The 16639-nt window shown below is 36.9% G+C and overlaps 1 protein-coding gene across 1 annotated transcript in view; it reads left to right on the top strand.

The window, feature by feature from the left end:
• Nucleotides 1-4108: 4108 nt before the first annotated feature.
• The window catches only part of tmem104 (transmembrane protein 104), a 48789-nt gene continuing 36258 nt past the window's right edge, over nucleotides 4109-16639 (top strand). Inside the window, exons 1-7 of the mRNA XM_053514816.1 lie at nucleotides 4109-4389; nucleotides 4635-4716; nucleotides 6423-6544; nucleotides 6906-6987; nucleotides 8251-8347; nucleotides 8439-8519; nucleotides 16119-16218. Of these exons, the coding sequence (XP_053370791.1) occupies nucleotides 4672-4716; nucleotides 6423-6544; nucleotides 6906-6987; nucleotides 8251-8347; nucleotides 8439-8519; nucleotides 16119-16218 (527 nt within the window). The 5' untranslated portion in view covers nucleotides 4109-4389; nucleotides 4635-4671. The remainder of the gene's footprint in view (nucleotides 4390-4634; nucleotides 4717-6422; nucleotides 6545-6905; nucleotides 6988-8250; nucleotides 8348-8438; nucleotides 8520-16118; nucleotides 16219-16639) is intronic.

Genomic DNA, 16639 nt, shown 5'->3' with positions numbered 1-16639 from the left:
AACAGACTGCATTAATCTCAAATTTGGCTAAGGTTGAGGTCCAAGTCATACGATTTCACAGTGTAATAAACACGAGATGACTGCACCCGGTGTTTGTCCACAAGCACGTGAACCATTTAACTGGTAGTCTTCTGTATTTGACAGCTTTTATGCACCCAAAATGGACAGGTTTTAAAAATTTTGGTTCAGCCATGTGTAGGCATGTCAGTGACGAGGGTGATAAATGTGTAGTATAAATTAAATGGCAAAACTTCTTCCGAGCTTAAATGACTAATCTGTTTGTTTTACCCTGTGCACTGTGACTCGGCTTGTAGTTTAATGTAAAAGCATATGAGTGACTTGACTTAATGAAGGAAAGTTTTGTTTGTATAGCTGTGGGTAGGCACTATACCCTAAATTTAGCTTCTTTTTTTTTTCCACAATAACACGAGATGCATATAAAGAATTGCACTGTTTCCCAGACAACGCCCAGGGTCAACACTTGCAGTTTTTTCACCGTATGTTTGCTGTACTAAGCTAATTTGACCGAGGCCTTATAAGATACACACATCTGATTTATCTCTGCACAATCAAACATATTTGGCTTTAATACCAAAAACGTACAAAAGCAGAGGCTGTTAATATAGCCATAAAAAGCAATAGCCATGCCTCTGCTATTCTGCAGACGCTTACGTGTCTTCAAGGTCCTCCAGGTTTGCGTTGTCTTATTCAACCGTGATGTAAAATACAAGTGTAAAATGCATGAATTGAAGACTCAGTGTGGTGCTTGTTTAATGTTTTTCTCCTGGATTTTACTTCCTGTAATGAGATCCTATGAACACCACTGAGCCAGTAATAGGTGATTTGAAGTACCTTTTAAAATCAATTAGCTTCTTCAATAATAGCATTGACAATCTAATTTCCACTATCTACTCTTTTGCAAACTGCTCCTTCCTCAGGACTCGAGAAATAATTAAACGATAAAGCAAGTGTTGGTCGATAGGCATTCCGGGGAATTACATCAACTAATATGGGATGTTGTGCAGGTTGTTTTCTACCTATAAACTGAACTCAAGTTAACAAGTAATGTTGAAATGATGTTAATCATCCTAACGTGTGCAGGCCAGCCAAATCGATTGTGTAATTAAACACACTGCTGTTCACTCCCTGTTACCAGAAATACATTTTATTTTTTTAAAAATGCACGGCAAACTTATTTCCTGCAATATTAATTTGTCAAGGGTTTTTTTTTTGTTTGTTTGTTTTTTACATAGTTTTTTTTTTAGTTATATTTTGTGTTTTATAAGCACAAAGGTTTATTTGGACTTTAAAAGTTTTTTTTATTTTCTTTTTGTTTAAAGAATTTTGTTTGTTGTTTATCAACCAGTTATGATGAGCATATATTTTTTTTTAAATCAACAAATTCCAACAAGCAATTAAGATGGAAGGAGGGGAATGCATTTGAGCCTGTACTGTGTACTTAAAAAAGGAAAAGAAAAAAAAAAAGATCTGCTAAACAATGTAGTGTTTTTTTTTTTTTCCCTCTTCCACACTGTGGTGCAAACTCGTTTATCTCTCATCAACTTTGTTTTAATTCTGTGAAACGGGGAAATAAATTCTTTTCTACCAATGGGGGATCAAGTGTACCGTCTCATTTCAGTAAGTAGAGCAAATGTTTAATGTCTGCATGTTAGACTGTTGTGATTTCTGATTTAGAAATTAATTTAGGATGTATGAAATATTTTACTTTGAGAACATAATCCAGTTGATTAAAGTGAATATGGACTATTTTCTGAAACCTGAAAAAGTCTGCATTAAAGTCCTACAAAATTCTACACAAACACTTTTTCTGTTGTTTTTATTTTTTTTCTAATGTTCTTTTGATACTGCATTAGTACTTTTATAGGATATTTTGATGGCTTGTTATACCCATCAATACCCCACCACCCCATACACAAAAGACTGGTGCTTATACTGTTTTGTGTAGGGGAGTAATTTCCATATCTGGAGCTAGTTTGTAGATTGCATTAAAGAGCTCAATGAGAGAAGAAAATAATATTTATAACAAATGCTTGTTCAAAACGTTCTGTTGCCAAATTTAGATTTGTGGATTTTTGTGTGCGTGTTCTGTGAGGTAAATGGTCTATGTTGCTATACTTGGTAATGATCGTTAATGACCAGTCACTGGTTATATATTTGTTGAATTGACTTTTTTTTTTAATTGTCTTGCTTATCGATTGTTGGGATGGTATAATATACTGTGTATTCTGCCAATCTTGTGTAAGCAGCATGCTAAAAAGAAAAAAAAAATAGAGGTCATGAGATTTAGCTAATGTTCATATTAAAAGGAAGCAACTGTCATTTCTGTGACCTTAACCATGACATTGTTGCTTGTTCTAGATGTGCTGGTTTTTTATTTCAGAAACCGGGAAGCTTTGGAGTTAACACACAGTGGTGCAAAACCGTTAAGTGGCAATCCTGTGGGTGGAAGCCCCTTGTTGTTAAGGGAGGACAGAGGGGAAATAGACAGATTAAGCCAAGCTGCCAGGATGTTTGTGTATGTTCAGATGCTTTTTTGCTGGCCACCATGGTTAAGTGATTATATAAGTTATAGACTGTAGATTTGATACTCATGTGATGAGTCTCATATGCTACCAAATTTACTAACCTTGTTTAAAGCAAAATAAAGTATGGTACTTTTAGATGTGTAGATTTTTTTTCTATACATATTTTAACATTTCATCCATTTTAAATGATATCTTGGTGTAATATGTATATACAGTACACTGAAGATTAGATCTGTTTACTTGGGCATCACAGAAACCATTGAGTCAAGCGAAATATACTACCTGAGGGGAACGGTTGTCATCTCTTTCAAAGATGCAACAAGCAAAGGAAACAACTAAGGAAATTAAAAATTATTGGATCCTGATTAATAATCCTTCAACGCTATTAGAACAAGGATTGTGCTGAAACATCAACTTTGTGGAAAAAATGTGGTAACAGCTGTGTAGCCAAGAGAAAATCACTTGTTACTGAGGCTGCTTAATAAAAAAGCTTAAGTTTGCGAGGGAGCAATAAAGGTTGTACTTTGGAGTAATGGAAAAATGCCATGTGGTCTGATCTTAGGTTGGTTCAGTTGGTCAAGTCTAGGCTCAGCAACGTTGTGTGGCAATAAAATGAAGTCAGCTGATGACTTAAATGTACCGAGTGATCGGCATGGTGGCGTAGTGGTTAGCACTGTTGCCCTGGGCCTCTAGCGTTGAGGATTTGATTCATGTCGTGGGTCTGTGTATGTGTGAAGTTTGCAGGTTCTCCCTGTGCTTGGTGGGTTTCCTCCAGGTTTCCTCACTGTCCAAAGACGTGCAGATTATGTTAATTTGTAGGACCTTAATGTTGTAGGACCTTTGGCTGCTCCCATCAAGGGATCAGCAGATCCGATCCACATACAACTTTGGCACTGGTTTATGCCAGATGACCTTTCTAATGCAACCCTCTAATTTTTTTTTTATCCAGGCTTAGCACGGGCATCCAATTGCTATGGTTTGGACATTGGGTGGAAACTAAACCCATGTTTGCCGATTAGATTAATTGCCGTTTCCAAATTGCCCATATTGTGTGTGTGTGTGTGTGTATGTATGTACACATGCCCTGTGATCGATTGGTACCCTGTTCTGGGGTTACTCTGCATCGCGTCTCACTTACTCGTTATAGGGTGTTTGTCCTGGACAGGGTGCCAATCCATCACAGGGAACACACACACTACAGGCAATTTGGGAATGCTTAACAGCCCCAAATGCAAGGGGAGGTGCAAGGTGACAGTGATGATCACTATGCCACAATGATGAATGGGATTTATTGGAGAATTTACTGGTAGCATATTGTTATAAACAATTATCCTCTCTAAGTACATAATTAACAACATGAATGTTTATTTATTTTGCGTGTCTAGCTTTGCATCCGATGACCTGTTAGGTAGAAAGAAATGACAGGCAGCATGGATTGACAGCACATAGTACTGTATACTATACTATTCATGCTTTAACGTCGTTATGATCGCGACACGCGGATATTGGCGTGGCCTAATCGTTTGCGCATGCGCAGTGTGGGTTTACGCGGCCAGTCTGAATGCTGAGTGGTTGTTTAGAGAAACTCGCTAGCTCCGTCAAATATGCCGAATTATCTGTTCATACATAGACGTTTTCTCATTATGTTCTCGCGTGACATGTGGTTGTAAGACTGGTGCCTGTAAGCGCTGACCTGTTGGGGATTATTAGACAGTACGGAGGTCAATTTTTATATTTTATTCATTTGTTTTTATCGGTTTCGTTAGCTAGCATGCTAATTCATGACTAGCCAGTTGGCGACTTAGCGGTGAATTCTCTCAACCCAGCAGTCAGGAAACACCTGGTGAGTGTGTTTGGCTTCAGTTTAGGGTAAATGCTTATGTTTATATGTATGTATAAATATCTGATGTAATGAAAGTTAGCTAGCTTTTCTGTTTGCTAAGTTAGCTGTATGGTTTGGGCTTTTAAAGAATAGTTAACCTAACTTGTTTTGGCCACAAACAGGTTTGTTTGGCTTGTCAGCGTGAAAACAGTGTTTTACATGTTAACCAGCTAACTAACCAACTAACCACACTGACTTTCCTGCAGGTCTCCTCTCTGAGTTGTGTTTAAACAGCTTGACAACATGGCTGGAGGCATTACAGATACAGGAGAGCCCTACTCACCTTTTGTAAGTGTTTCTCTAAAGCCCCTTCTCTTTATATTTTCTTTTTTCATTTTTAAAACATTGAAAAGTAAAAATATTTTAATTCTGTCTAAAAAGGTGCACTTGATACAAAGTTTCTAGTAAAGCACTGGACACAAGTGGACCGTAGTAGACCAAACCTATGAAAAAACATTGTTTTTCCTACAGAATTTGGTTGTTTTTCTTTTAATACAGTTTAAGATAATATATGTTCTTGATGCAGTTTGTCCTAAAAACCTGCCTCTAGTGTAGTGCCCTAATGCATGTTATTATTGTGTAATTATTATTCATGTCATATGAGCTTAAAAACAGGCAAACTAAAAAGTATTTTCTACATTGTGAAATATTTAGATTTTTTTCTAGCCATGCTAAAATGCATAGCGAGGAACATGAAGTATTCTTGTAGAAACTAATTTGTTTGCCCTCGGACAAATATCCTTAATCTTTTTGCAGCCAGGGATCTGTCTAACTCATGGAAAATTATTGCATAGCCTAAAAAACTCAATAACAGTTAGCGTTTAAAACCCTTGATGATATTGGATTGCAAGTTTCCAATGTATAAAAAATAAATAAATCACATATCCTTAGGATCGAGAATACCTATTATAATTCTGTGTTTTCTTTTTTACACTTAAATTGTCTGTTAGTACAAGATTGTGAATAGCTCTAACATATAGCCAACGTAATGCAATGAACCCCCTGTTATAGACCATTGGAGTTAAATACAGGGGAAAACCTTCTCATAAATGTAACATTACAGTGAAATTCTTTCCTTTACATATCTCAGCTTTTTAGGATGTTGAGATCAGAGCACACGGTTTGCCATGATTCAGCACCCTGTGACATCAGAACACAGATGGATATTGACTTGATTGCTCAAGAGCCCGATAATGGCAGCATGGGCTTAAACCACTGATCTTCTGATCAGTTACTCCTTGCCCCAACCTTTGAACCAGCATGGTCCCAGAAACAAAATGTTTAATATTTGTCCGTTCTTCATAAACAGTGTAAAAGGCTGAGTCTGATCACATGTCAGCCTGAGCAAAACTATCCGGTGAATCATGTGATTTAAACCACTTATTTAAGTTACTTATTCATCAACCAGAATAGAGGAAGTGTTTAGGTCCGACTACAAGGCACAAGCATGTTTTTGCAGGAATGACAAAAAGCAGTAGTTGCATACATTGCAAAAGAAAAAAGTTCTTTACTGTAGTAAAGGCTTTAAAGCAACTGACATCAGCAAGATCTAAAGATTGCCTCAGTGCTGGGGATTGGATTTGGCCTATGCGTGAAATAACTAGTTATCTTTAAGACCGTGGTGTTTTGTTTGTTTCTCTTATGGAAATAGCAATCTGACTTTCTTCTGTTCATTGCCCCAAAAAGATTTACTGCATTATAAATAGACTGTTTATATTTGTATATAACAAAAAAAAGAAGCAGAACTGAAACAGTAACTTAGCTCGTAGACTACTTTAAAGAGACTTCTAATGACATTTAGTTTACACTGTTTAATGTTTCCTCACTTTCTCTGTGATGCAGCACAGTTAAGCTTCATTACAGAGAATATTAGGGTGTTCTTTCTCAGTGAATTCTATACATGATTTAATACTGGCATAAAAGTCGAAGTTGTGTATATTAAAACCTTTATTTATTTAGGTTTATTGCTGATAAATAATTGTATTTTTGCATAGGTTGGCTTGGTGTACATGTTCAACATAATTGTAGGTACTGGTGCTCTGACCATGCCAAGAGCCTTCGCTACTGCTGGTTGGGTTGTAAGCCTGACACTCCTCACCTTTTTGGCTTTCATGAGGTAGGTGGTATAAGTGTATATATTCACATCATGTACAACATCTAGTGGATAAATACAAAATATTGCTTTTTGTAGCATTTATTAAGGTCAGTCTATATGGGGAAACAATGAAGTTGTTTGGATGCATGTTTTTTTTTTCTTTTTTATCAAACTTTATATGTATTACAGTATATATATATATATATATTCTATGTACAGAGCTTATATATTCTGAGAAACTTAAAGCACTTTCAAGTTTGATTCCCATAGTAATGTTGCCGGTTTTATAAAGCTGTCTTAATTATGGATTTTTTTTTAAAAATAAGTGTGACTGCGAATCAATTCTTAAACAGTTTGCTCTGATTTTCCTGCCTGCTCATAGTTACATGACCACTACATTTGTAATCGAGGCCATGGCTGCAGCCAATGCCCAGCTACGCTGGAAGAGGAGAGAGCAGGAAGAGGTGTGTGTGTAAGGGTGATGCCAAATACATCAATCAAACCCATTTTTATTTTCTGACATTTTCATTTAGTTATGCTAGCACTGTGTTCATACACATTTATTCATACACATTGTTCACAACCCTTCTAACTTCTTAGAGTAACCACGTGAGTGGCTACTTTGCTTAAGTAGTATACTGTAACTCTGTGTCTGATTATGTGTAGGGAAGGTAAACAACAGTTCTTGTATGCCAGGTATGCTTGGTTTCAGTCAACTCATTTATTGTGTCGTCTGCCTGCAAAAAATAGGTGACATGGGGATCACTATCTGTCGTCTCACACTTTCGTCATATTCCACAGTTTTGTTTTACACACAACTCCTTCTAAAACATTCATGGGAATTTGGACAGAACTTCACTGAACTTTTATTACAAAGCATAGATGTGCAATAGCTTTTTATTTTTATTTAAAAGGACAATAAAAAAAGGGGGGGACTTGCATGTTATTTATCTCTGTTTGAGTAATACATTAAGGAATCTTCAGAAAGGACTTACATACTAGATACATCCAGTAGCTTTAAAGATTAGTTATTTAACTTTACTTGACAAACAACACAAGGCTGTTCCCAACATTACACATCAGTTATGTAATGGACTCAGTTATGTAGGGATAGGAATATGAAAAATTATATAAATTATATATACAGTAAATAAATCATATACTTTCACAGTCATTAGATCTTAGCCCAGTTGAAATATAAACAGGGCACTAGGGTTAGTGCTAACATAATCATTAAACATTAGGGATGCACCGAAATTTCGGCCGCCGAAAATTTTCGGCCGAAATAGCATTATCGGTTTCGGCCGAAACGTAAGAAAGCGCCGAAAATAAAAGCCGAAATTGTCGCCACGCCTCTCCCATCCTCCCGTCTCGTTCGCGCTGTCATTACGCATCAAACACCGAGTATTTCGGCGGTTTGGAAGCACTTGGAAGCAAGTTTTGTTATTGTTAAACAGCCTTATTACTGTTATTTATTATCAATAAAAGTTTGATTGCTTAATTAATTTGTAGTTTTTTTAATACAAACAAAAAGAAAATATTTTAAACATGTTTTTTAATGAAGCCATTTTCGGTTTCGGTATCGGTTTTCGGCCAAGTGCATCCAAAAATTTCGGTTTCGTTTTCGGCCCAGAATTTACATTTCGGTGCATTCCTATTAAACATTATTAAAAACTATATGCCTTTCATTTCTTCAGGCGGTTCGGTTTTGTCTCTTTTCTTCCCAGGTCAGTAGCAAAGACTCCAGTTCTGACTACTCGGATGACGAGGTCACCTGCAGGGGACGGTCAGATCCAATCGAAACTCGACCAATTCTCTCTGTCCGTGAGTATTTGGCTTATTTTTAATTTTCACTATATACTGTGTGTAGGTACTCTGGTTTTGAAACCCAGTTTATTTTTCTCCTAATGTTAAGAGCGTGCAGGGTCAGTGGATCACTTTGATATTATAGAGAGAGTGGAGATGGGACAAATGGCCTCTATGTTTTTTAATAAAGGTAAGAATATTTGATTCCTCACCTTTTCACATAGTTTTTCCATTTCGTTTTATAGGGCAGACTTTATTATGCACAGCAACGTGCATTTATCTGATTTGTACAAATGAGGGTTAAGGGTATCGCTCAAGGGCCCTGTCGTTGCTGCTTGGCAATGCTGGGACTTGAAATGCCTCATAACCTTCTGATTTACATCTTAAACTTAAACTGGCCTTTTTTATCTTGTTCATTTTTTTGACTGTGGAGATAAAAATATATAATAACCAATGATTTATGATTATAAGGCCACATGCTGGGGTAGGGAACAACTTTATCCTCTGCAGTCAAGTCACCACTTCAGGTCCTGGCTGCATGTACAGACTAAAGTAAATACAGAGTCACTTCTAGTATGATTGCTTGCAGGTTAATGTCTAGATGTGGCAGAGAGCAATTTTCTTTTCTAAGTCCTGCTTCCACATTAATTTTTTTCTTCGGCAGGTGCTTTTAGGCAAAGTGGTTTAGAATTAAGCTAACCAGATGAGGATTTAGAAATGTGTTGAGGAACCGAATAATATCAGCTTGGTGGTATTGGGTTTAGAACTTGGAACCTTCCAAGAGCCCTAAATTGCTAAATCACTATCACTCTGATTCTCACAATGTAAACAGAATTGATTGTATTTGTATTTATTTTAGTTTCACTTTATCATTTCTTGATTCAAAGCAGTATAACAGTTGCATCTGTAGGTATTTGGTTTTTCAATTTGTCAGTAAAATCATTCCTCATTAATGCGCAGAGCAAAGCCTTCCCTATCTGGTCCGATCCCACAGAAGCTACAGTAACAAAAAAAAGTTAATATTGTCTCTGATAGAAATGTGCCAGAACACAGAGAGCTTTGCAGCAGGTTGTTTAGTAGCAGATCGGTGCTGACTCCTGTTCACTTTTGAAAGTATGTACACTGGGCATGTAAGCATCAGAACTGGACCAGGGGCAATGAAAGAAGGTGGCCTGGTGTGATGAATCGCATTTTCTTTTATGTCCTGTGGACAGCCAGGTGCGCATGTGTCTCTTAAATAGAAAAGAGATGGCACCAGGATGCAACATGGGAGAATTCATGCTATTGTAGGAAGAATGATTCTCTGGACAAACCTCTCGTGTTCTCCTGGGAAACCTTTGGCCTGCCGTTTATGGGGATGTTACTTTGACAAGTACTACCTACCTTACCATTGTTGCAGAGCAAGCTATACCCCTTCATGGAAACAGTTTTCTATTATGACAGTGCCCACGCTCACCTGGATAATGTTCTCTGCTACACTGCAAAGACTGTCCAGAACTTGTTTAAGGAAAAAAAAAGTGTTGATTTGGCCTTCAAATTCAGAGATCTCAATCTGATTAAGCAGCTATGGAAAGTGGTACACAAACAAGTCCAATCCATCGAGGTCTGACTTCACAACATGGCAGCACAATGGCCTATACAGTATTAGGCAGGTGATTTGAATGTAATGGCTGATCTGTGTGCTCAGGTTTAGGAACAAATAAAGACATAGATGGATGGGAGGTGTGGCAATTAGTTGAAAGTCAAAATTAAGTTATGAAAAATCTATCTATTTATATAGGCTTTCACCTAGACTACTTTGCACCGATAAAGTGTTCAAGCCTAACACTGAGATTGTTAAAGAAAAAAAAAACACGCACAAAATACAGGATTCGTACTCGGATAACAATAATAAGCTAAACAGAGGTGTCACTCTGAAAGAGGGGAAAAAAGATTCTGTGACTTCAGCATCTTCCTTTTTCCTTCCAACTTTCAAGAGAGACCTCTTTTTTTTATTCCCTCTTTAATTTTTTCTCAGTAACAGGAGAGAAAAAAAGAATAGAAATACCTTGATAATACCAATACACTGATAATTTTATTTAAAAGGAAAGGCATGATACAAATTATGAATTCCATAACAGTGCATTGATAATGATCACTAAAAAACAAAATCAATCAGAAACCTCTGCCTTGGTAAAGGAAATGTACTAAACCTATCAGTGCAAAATCTTAGGCACTTGTCTTGTAAATGTGTGATTATATATACTTAGCAAAAAAAGAAACGTCCTCTGACTTTCAACTGTTTTTACTTTCAGTAAACTTTGTGTAAATATTTGTATGAACACTAAAAGTCAACACCATAAGACATAAAACTAAAAATGTTTCACAATGTGTCCCTGAATGAAGGGAGGCTCAAAATCAAAAGTACCAGTCAGTATCTGGTGTGGCCACCAGCTGCTTGAAGTACTGCAGTGCATCTCCTCCTCATGGACTGCCTATTGCGGACAGTCTGAGCACTGATGGAGGGATTGTGTGTTCCTGGTGTGACTCGGGCAGTTGTTGTGGCCATCCTGTACCTGTCACGCAGGTGTGATATTCGGATGTACCGATCCTGTGCAGGTGTTGTTACACGTGGTCTTCCACTGCGAGGATGATCAGCTGTCCTTCCTGTCTCCCTGTAGCGCTGTCTTAGGCGTCTCACAGTGCGGACATGGCAATTTATTGCCCCAGCCACATCAGCAGTCCTCATGCCTCCCTGCAGCATGCCTAATGCACGTTCACGCAGATGAGCAGGGACCCTGAGCATCTTTCTTTGGGTGTTTTTCACAGTCGGTAGACAAGTCTCTTTAGTGTCCTGCGTTTTTAGAACTGTGACCTTAAATGCCTACTTTCTGTAAGCTGTTAAGGTCTTAACGACCATTCCACAGGTGCATGTTAATTAATTGATTATGGTTAATTGAACATGCATGGAAAACATTGTTTAAACCCTTTACAATGAAGATCTGTATAGTTATTTGGATTTTTACAACATTATTGTTAAAATACACAGTCCTGAAAAAGGGACGTTTCTTTTTTTGCTGAGTATATAAATATACATATGTTAATCATGTCTGAAATATCATGTTTAAAACCATTAATTATTTTCAAACATGAATAAATAAATAACATTACAGAAGAATATTTGCATGCCTGCAAAAAAGGAAACATATTACTGACAGACCAGGTTTCAGACGTGGCTGCTCCTTTCTGTTTTCATACAAACCCCAGCTGCTTATGTTAGCGTTTATTTTTATTTTATTTTTTTGCTTCTTTCCATCTGAAAACTGGTCTGTCATGTAAGATTTTTTAATGCTTTTTTAAGATTTTTCTGAAATTTTGAGTTAATATACATATTCTTCTTAAATGTTTTTTTTTATTTTAAGGTACATTTGTAAATAGTGAGTTTTTTTTTTTATTTTTTTTTTACATAATACAAATATATAGACGCAGACATGTAAAAAAAAAAAAAAGGTTCTGTATGTATTCCAAATCAGCCAAGTTTTATTTTGTGAAATTATTTATTTTTAAAAACGCGCTTAAGTTTTGTCTTTTTTCAAAAAGTGTTAATCAGCTTAAGATTTGGAGTAGCATTTAAGGTAATTAGTTTAAGTGTAAAACCTTTCTTTTTGAATTACAATGGTTACTGAAGGTCATAGTTCCTATTCTTACTTTTTTTGGTACTGAGAAGAGCGCTTAGCTGCTAATGGGATGTAATTAAAGAGGGTTAAATTGCCTTTGGTTGTAATTACAGATTCGCACACCGTTGGTGCCTGGTTTAATCTTTTATCTATGTGCTGCACCAGTGTGAGAAATATGCAGTTAGAGCCTAAAAACCCACCTAATGGAAATCTTAATTAGAAGAGAAATGACCTTCACCTTGAGCTTCAGATAGAGGTCTATTTTTCAGGAGTTTTTTTTTTTTTTTTGTTCCTTAGCTTCTGCAGATTTAGAACTCTGGCTTCCTTTCAGTTTATTTTGATGGTCCTGTTAGCCAACAGCTGACTCGACACTTCTGTATGACCATGTAATATTTCACCCGCATTGCTTTTGGCATCTTTGCAAAAAAGTGTCACATAGTTGCAATGCCTTCCCATCCAGGCCTTACTGTTTCCTCCTGATTGTAAACATCCACTAGGGGGTGCAGTTGTTTCACATTTGCGTTGTTTGACATGTGAGCACACACACATTCGCGTGTACACACTCGCGTACGCACACTCTTGCACTTTTATCAGGAGCGCTGAGCTTTCTCAGAGTCCCAGTCTCTCACTCTAACACTTGTCCATGTTATTCTATTAAAGCCTGAAGTGTTGAAATAGCTCCCTGTGCTCTAACCTTTTCCCACATGAAGTGAACTGACCACTTCATTCTCGCCCAGGTGCCCAAGCACGACAGTATCGATTGGCCAAGGAGATAAAAACCTTTCCCAGCAGAGCCAGGCTCAACTCCTTTAACCATAAATGACCTGGAAAGGCACACAGCCTGCTGCAAAACAAAATCAGAAAATGGCACAGACTGTGTATTGTCTTTCTGTCTGCTTTATGCAGTAGCTCCAGAAATCATGCCAGCACTCATTCGTCTCCCTAAAGATGTGCTAGAGACAGTCTCCATTATAGGTGCATCAAAAAGATCTATCCCCAAGCTAGGGAAAATAAAATGGGCAATTTCACTGCACCATGGAGTGCAATTGTAAGAGATGGTATACAGTTTTTCACCTCATGGAAAAGTTGTATGGTGTATATATCATGTGGTGTGTACCCCTTTATCCTGAAAGGAAAAGGACTTTAAGTCCCAGTGAATTAATGGACCTTTTATTTAAGCAAAGCATAAGACTGCTGGACCATGTTTGAGCTTCTGTTGATAAGGAGTCGAGCAGAAAGAGGCAATCAGATGGTCACTTGATCCTAAACGGCCTCAGCCTGTAGGAATTAATGATGTGATGCTGTAGGCCTACAGGCTTGAGCTACTCCCTGACTCACCCTACACTGAGGGATTGATGTCAACACGGACATGTGTTCAAGACCTATGTCTTTCTTGTTTTTTTTTTAAGTAAGCTATTCCTTGACTGCACATTTTACTGATGTTGAATACCATCAGATTGTGGCTTTTCTAGATTCTGTCTATAAAGAGCAAAGGAAAAACTCTCTTCGGATGGGACTGCGTTCTTTAGGACCATGTCTGTAATAAATATTTTTATAAATAAAGAAAATCATTCATAACATTTCAAAAAGCTGACGGATGACACCAGCAAGTTTTCAACACTCATGGACCCGGGTGTTTGCATCACAGATGTGTTTTTAACAGTATATACATATACTGTATATTATTTATATACATAAAGTGAAAGCAACTTAAAGAGACTCTTCTAGAGCATCCGTCATTTCCTGTTTATAACAACGAAAACACAGTAGCAGCAGTCAAATAAAACAAAACAAAACAAATGACATGCTTGTGTAGTCTGAGCTGCTGTCTATCCAGACTGAAATAAAATGCTCACCTTCGAATGATGGAATTACACCATACTCCCGTGTAAACCTCATCCCATCTAAACAAGGCTAAAGATGAGCCTTCCTATGAGATTTTAACATTGTGAAGGATTTGTGAGTGTTAATGAAGGGTTTTTATTTAGCCTGCGAATGACTGGAAAAAAAAGAAAGGGGGTACTGACTGCAGATATTTGTTGGTGGTTTGTTCTGTATATAAAATGTTTCTGTTGACATTGAATGGCCAGTTGAAAATAATATATTGTCTATTTAAAGGTCCCTCCCTCCTCCTCAAAGATAGAGCCAGGCCAGATTACCAGATTTTCTACAGATTTCATTGGAAAAATTCTCAAATGTTAAATTAGTTGTCTTGTACAGATTACTCGATTCGAGCAGGAAATAATGAAATGGAAACTTTAGAAGAGGCTCATAAAATGGATGCTTTGAAAAAAAAATCTATACATTTTGATCACAAAAAGTCAGAGTTTATATTCGCATGTGCCACAAGCAGCACTGTATGATTTGTTTTAAAATATAATAATTGTCATTATTTTGACACACATTTAGATTGAGATTTCAACAGTGATATTTACCTCTTAAATGGTATTTTTCGCAATTTTGCATTCAAACGTGTTTATCTAGGCTGACAGCAAATAACACAAACGACCACATTAAGGGTATCTTGGCACACATTTATTTATCACCTTGAAATTATTTATAAAAGTAAAGAAAAACTTAAACTATTGATAAACCCTACGCAAGTTCCCATACTGTGTATATATTACCAGTAATAAATTACAGCCTTTTGTGAACGTATAATAACACAGCTTAATAAGTGTGATTTCAATTATTATGTGATTAATTGTGCAGCACTAGACACAAGGTAGATTAGTGTCAGTTAAAAGATTAATTGCACTTAAGCACAGTGAACAAATAAACGGAGCTTGGATATCTACATCCCTTCAGTATAGCTACAGCTTATGACCTGTAAATATCTCAATATTTAGGCTCCAAGTGCAGTTTGCTGAATTAAAAAAATCTTTGTCTATCGACTGCTTTTAAGTTTCTCAACTTTAAGCTTAATGCAGAGTGACATTAAGAGAGCTGTAATAACAAATTGGTTAAAACTGTTTACATTTTTTTTCAGCAGCACTGAAAGTGAAAAAACCGTAATGTATTCAATACCAGTTTAGATATAGAGTGTTTAAAGTGCATTTAACAGATATGAGATGACTATGAATAATATGGTGTACGACTTGGCACTCTGGAGTTAATTTTTCCCCTTCACTCATCTTTAATGATTGGTGGGAAACAGGTGGTGGCATTGCCCTTTTTTTTTCCTTTGGCAAAAGCTGCATCTATCAAACCTGTAAAAAGGGTATAATGTTAGCTTTTTCATTTAGCGTTAATGGACTGTAAGCTCTAATTTGCCTGACAGTAATGAATGAACTGATGAGGCCAGCAGTCCTGTTGGAGATCCTCACAAGCTCAAGGACTTGATGGATGTCTGTTAAAGAGTCCGTCTTCGTCTCTGCAGCTTTCAGTTTCTTGGGTTGGCACGCACACTGCCAGGGATGGATGAATGGAGTCAGCAAGGGCTGGTCACAAAGTCATTACTTTCTTAATTAGGATGATTAATATTCCCAGTGCTGTGAAGAGGTTGCATTGTGGTGAAAAAAGTTCATGAGAGAGTTTGTAATTTTTAATAATTTCATATATTTTGGCACTAGGTGCCTATTGTGTCTTAAATTAAATCCCACTAAGTTAAACAACTCCAGATAAAAAGGTCAGGGAGGGGTAATGGATCCTGGAACTATACAAAGTTATGACCAAAAGTTCAATATTTTGAGTGGTTGGTGTCAGGAAAGACACTCTTTGCAAGACTAAAAAGAAACTATGCAGCTTTACTAAATGTTTATTTAGAAACCAGTTTGGATGGAATGCTTACTAAATTAAAAAACATACAGAATTCAAACATAATGTTTTTTTTGTATTGTAACCAACTGCAAAACAAGTCTCAGCCCAAGACCTCTCACCCAGGAAATATATAATTTTTATATATATATATAATCTGTGCAAGTAGTAGGCCAAAATAATTTTTTGTCTGTCTCTCAGGAAATAATCTGTGATAATGAGCTTTTTTGAGAAACACAGTTATCAGTTTGAAAAAACACCATTGCATAGTATAGTAATTTTTATTGCTGATCAGATGGCCTCCTTTGTAAAATCCGCTGTAAAGGTTGTCAACCTGTGGATTGACATAATTTTCCCTGTATGCTGTTACTCTACAGTTGGCGTCAATATGTTCTACATCTGCATCATTGTATACCTGTATGGAGACTTGGCCATCTATGCTGCTGCTGTGCCTGTGTCCTTGATGGAAGTGGCCTGGTGAGTTCAGCCAATTTCTTCCACTCCCTTCCAAACACCCCAACTCTGACTCTGCTTCACTTTGTGTATATGACTACCTACTGTGGCTCTTCACATTTGACCTTTATTGTTTGCCTCCCAGACACCTTTTTACTGCACAGAAACCCATAGTCCAAAATCTTATAAATACAATTTCCAAAGGACCTAGCCTAAGGTGGCACTTTTTATGTCTCAGTCTTATTAAGATGTCACCATTACCCTTGGGTTATACCGACCTTCACCTTTTTTAGAAGGAAGGCAAAATAAAGGTGCTGGATCGCTGAAAAGATGTACCAATCCTAAAATGTGCAGATTACTTGATATTAAACAACCAGAGTGTAATAGAACATTTTTATTTAGATATCTTGATGTTTGGTGCAGTCCTTGTGCTAGGTTTAAAGTT

Source organism: Clarias gariepinus, chromosome 16 (genome assembly GCF_024256425.1).
Source record: "Clarias gariepinus isolate MV-2021 ecotype Netherlands chromosome 16, CGAR_prim_01v2, whole genome shotgun sequence".
Lineage (NCBI taxonomy): Eukaryota > Metazoa > Chordata > Actinopteri > Siluriformes > Clariidae > Clarias > Clarias gariepinus.
This window is presented reverse-complemented; position numbering and strand designations above follow the sequence as displayed.